The sequence below is a fragment of the Tupaia chinensis genome, unplaced genomic scaffold (assembly GCF_000334495.1).
Source record: "Tupaia chinensis unplaced genomic scaffold, TupChi_1.0 Scaffold000140_1, whole genome shotgun sequence".
NCBI classification, from domain to species: Eukaryota; Metazoa; Chordata; class Mammalia; order Scandentia; family Tupaiidae; genus Tupaia; species Tupaia belangeri.
The window spans coordinates 6,450,138-6,454,356 of record NW_006159610.1 but is presented as its reverse complement, the minus strand read 5'-3'; the positions used below and the strand labels follow the sequence as shown (position 1 = coordinate 6,454,356).

Sequence of the window (4,219 nt, the reverse complement as noted above, 5' to 3'; positions counted from 1 at the left end):
TCTGTCTCTCTCTGTCGGTCCGGTGAGCGCACGTGCCCTACAGTGAAAACCTCTCCAAAAAAAAAAAAAAGAAAATCCTCATTAAAAAAATACAAGAAATTGGAAATAAAATCATTCATTATACCAGGACCCAATCTGTTAATTTTATGTGTTTCTTTTTTTTTCTATACATTTAAATTTCTTCTTTGCACAGGTGTGATTACTTTTTAAAAAAATTATTGTGGAGGCCAGCAGGTGGTGTAGTGGTTAAGGCGTTGGACTCCCACATAGCTGACTGTGGTATGAGCTCCAGACCTGGTGGCTTGAGACTCACACTAGGCACATGTGCATGCACGCCCAGAATCCCAAGAGGAGATGGAGGAGAAGGGATTGCAGCATGGCCATCCCCCTGGGGGTGATTTCTTACTTTCTCTGTCTCTCCAGAGACTGCATGCTCTCTATAGCAAAAATCTCTCTTTAATAAAAAAAGTACTATAGCAAATAATACTATAATAAATAATAATAATAGCAGACGGCATAGTGGTTACATCATCGACTCTTACTTATTTGACTATGGTTTGAGTCTCAGACCCAGCAGCTTAAAATTCATGCCAGGCACATGTGTGTGAGTGTTCAAAATCCAGGTAGGAGACTGGAGGAGAAGGGATTACAGTATGGTCATCTCCTCTTGGGGAGGTGGGTGATTTCCTGCTTTCTGTCTTTTTGGTGAGCACACACACCCTATAGCAAAAATCTCTCTTAAAAAAAAAAAGGAAAAAAAAATATTGTAGTGAAATATACATAACATGAAATTAACTTTTTTTTTTTTTTTTTTTTTGCCATAGAACACCTGAACTTGCCAAAAGAGGAGAGCGGAAATCATTCCCTAGCGGGGACGGTCTCCCTATAGTCCCTTCTCTTCTATCCTCCTCTTGAGATTTTGGGCATGCATGTATATGCTTCCAGTGTGGTTTTCAAGCCACTGAGCATGGGGCTTTAACTGCAGTTGACCATGTCAGAGTCCAGCACTTTAACCACCATGCCGCCTATTGGCCCTCCAACCCTTTAACCATTTGTTTATTTTTGCTGATGTTGTCTGTATTTTTGAGATCTTATCTTAAAAATAATCTTTACCTAGGGAACCAGCAGTTAGCGTAATGGCTATGTCGCTGGACTCCCACATAGTTGACCGTGGTTCGTGTCCCAGACCAGGTGGCTTAAAACTCACGCCGGGCGCGTGTGCGCGCATGCCCAAGATAACGAGAGGAGAATGGAGGAGAAGGGATTGTGGCACAACCATCGCCCCGGGGGGTGATTTCTCGCTTTCTGTCTCTTTGTCTCTCTGTCTGTCTGTCTGGCGAGCGCACGCGCCCTATAGTGAAAACCTCTAAAAAATAATAATAATAATCTTTACCTAGACCAGTATCCTAAAGCATTTCCCAGTTTCTTCTAGTAATTTTATGATTTCATATTGTTTTAATTAATTTTTAATAAAGTTGATGGAGACTGATTTTGTTTTCACTTGCCAGAGGGTGTGCTTGCTTGCCAGAGAGAGTAAAGGAGACAATATTTAACCCAGGCCACTCGAGCTCAAATAGTGACATTTTGAGGACTCTTCTCCTGAAGTGGGAATATATTTTTGGTCAAGGGCCCAACCGAGAATTCTTAGAAGACTAATGTATAATTTTGATTACTTGCTATTTATTTAAGGTGACTGTGGTATTAGTTTTTCTTTTCCTCTGTTCCAGGGCCCCCGCTTCCCAGCTCAGGGAAGGAGCAGCACTCCTCAGCCTCCATCTTTGAGCACGTGGACAGGATTTCCCGCTCCTCCGAGGCCAGTCGGCGCGTCCCCAGTTGGCCAGTCGGCGCGTCCCCAGTAAGATCCAGCTGATTGCCATGCAGCCCATCCCTGCACCCCCAGTTCAGCACTCCGTCGTGGCCGACCGGGTGGCAGAAGCCAACAAAATTAACAAAGAGGTAATTTTTTTAAAATTAGAAAGCAGGTTAAGAATCAAAACTCACATCTGATTTGGTTCATACCTAAAATTCAATGAGAAGCACACTATCAAAGATTATTAAAGGTGTGAGCTGGTGATGTGTCTGTTTTTTTTTTTTTAAGATATGTTGATACATCTCATAACATATTTTTATTTATTAATTTTCATTTAACCAGAGAGGGACAGAGTGAGAGAGAGAGAGAGAAAGTGAGAAAGCAAGCCACCAGGTCCAGGACTTGAATAGCAGTCGCCAGGTGGGAGTCCAGTGCCCCAACTACCATGCCACCTGCTGGCCCCAACTCTTTTAGTTTAAGATCAGATACTGTTGGGGCCAGCAAGTGGCATGGTGGTAAAAGGCGCTGGACTCCCACATGGCCGACCACGGTTCAAGTCTCGGACCTGGTGGCTTGCTTTCTCACTTCCTCTCTCTCTCTCTGTGTCTCTCTGATCAAACTGGAAAATAATAATGATAATAATAATAAATAAAGTTAAATAAAATAATTCTTTAAAAAAAAAAAGATCAGATACTGTTCAAGGTCACTGTTAGTTGCCTTGGCAAGTTAGCAGAGAAGAGTGTGGTGAGCCTGGGATTGCTACCCTCAAAGTCCTGCTCTGGCCCTTCCTCAGTTCTCTTAGTTCTTTAAGACCTGGCATAGGCCTCCCACGGCCAGCAGTGACCTGTCTCCATGTGTGTGCCCTCCACTCACTTATGGGGAGTCTTAGGTCAGGGGACATGTTCCTCTGACATTAGGATGATAATCAGTAAATGTGTATTGTACCATATAACACAAATATCTCCTTTGCATTTGTCAGAATTAACTTTAAAATCTCTAAAGTAGTGCTATTTTTATGTACGAGAAATATATATTCTTTTCTCAGGCCCCTTCTATCTAGTTAGCAGACAGATTTGTCTTCGAAGTTGCCACTGGCCGATCTCCAAGCTTAGGCTGCTTTTGCCCTTGCTTCAGGGTACCATGACGTGCCTCCCCTCCAGCACACAGTGTGGCATCTAGATTAAAGCACTGGGATGCAGGGTCTCTGCCCTTCCTGGGCTCTGCCTGCCCTTGGTCACCCTGCTTGGTGCCTCGGTCAGAGCCTGTGGGTAGTGCCTCAAGGTTGGGGATAGGAGCTTGCAGAAAGGTGATTCCCAATGGCTTTGCCAGGCGTGTGTCCCAGAAACCTCGGAGAACGTCAGCATCTGCTGTCCCTCCCTGTCACCCCGACTCAGATCCAGACAGCACTGCGGCACAAGTCTGAGATCGAGCACCACCGCAATAAGATCCGGCTGCGTGCCAAGCGCCGTGGGCACTACGAGTTCCCGGTGGTGGACGACCTGTCCTCGGGGGACACCAAGGAGCGACACCGGGTATACCGCAGGGCGCAGATGCAGATCGACAAGATTCTGGACCCCACAGCCAGCGTGCCCTCGGTGTTCATAGAGCCCAGGAAGAGGTGGGCCGAGGGCCTGGGCGGGAAGCTGGTGGTGGGTATCAGACAAGGCCACAGTAGCGAACGGGCCCTCTGTGGTTGGAGGGCCTGTGACCAAAGGGCCCGTCCATCTCCACCTGAAAGTTTGACCATGGGTTGAAGAGCCTACACTTTGACTGCTCAGAGCTCCCAGCGGGGCATCGGTCCTGCTCAAGGTCAGCTTTGTGTAGACGACACTGCTTTCTCACCATCCCCCATACCTCCACTTCCTCCGAACATGTCTTCCAATTTAATTGTTCTGAGTTCAGCTCCATATCTAAACTGTGTTCATCCTTTCCTTCTCAACCGGTTCTTCCAGAGCCTCATTGGCTTCTCCCCCTGCTTGGGCCCCTCCAGTGTTTCACCTCCTGGATGGTCACCCAGGCCGGTCCCTCATCTCCCGTAGCCGCCTCGTCCTGGGTCTCCCCTCCTCTGTCTCCCTGGCTCCTGCCCCTGATGCACATTCGTTTTCTCTTCACCCTCCTCTCCTTTATCTTTCTTTGCTCAAAACCTAAGACGGGGGAACCAGCAGTTAGCGTAATGGCTATGTCGCTGGACTCCCACGTAGTCGACCGCGGTTCGTGTCCCGGACCCGGTGGCTTAAAACTCATGCCGGGCGCGTGTGCGTGTGTGCCCAAGATCCCGAGAGGAGAATGGAGGAGAAGGGATTGCGGCGTGACCATCCCTTCTGGGGGGTGATTTCTCGCTTTCTGTCTCTATGTCTCTCTCTGTCTGTCTGGCGAGCGCACGCGCCCTACAGTGAAAATCTCTCAAAA

General features: G+C 47.4%; 1 protein-coding gene across 1 annotated transcript in view; it reads left to right on the top strand.

Moving 5' to 3' along the window:
• The window catches only part of KIAA1549 (KIAA1549 ortholog), a 125,971-nt gene that overhangs the window by 79,221 nt on the left and 42,531 nt on the right, over nt 1-4,219 (top strand). Inside the window, 3 exon segments of the mRNA XM_027770543.1 lie at nt 1,728-1,822; nt 1,825-1,956; nt 3,205-3,428. Of these exon segments, the coding sequence (XP_027626344.1) occupies nt 1,728-1,822; nt 1,825-1,956; nt 3,205-3,428 (451 nt within the window).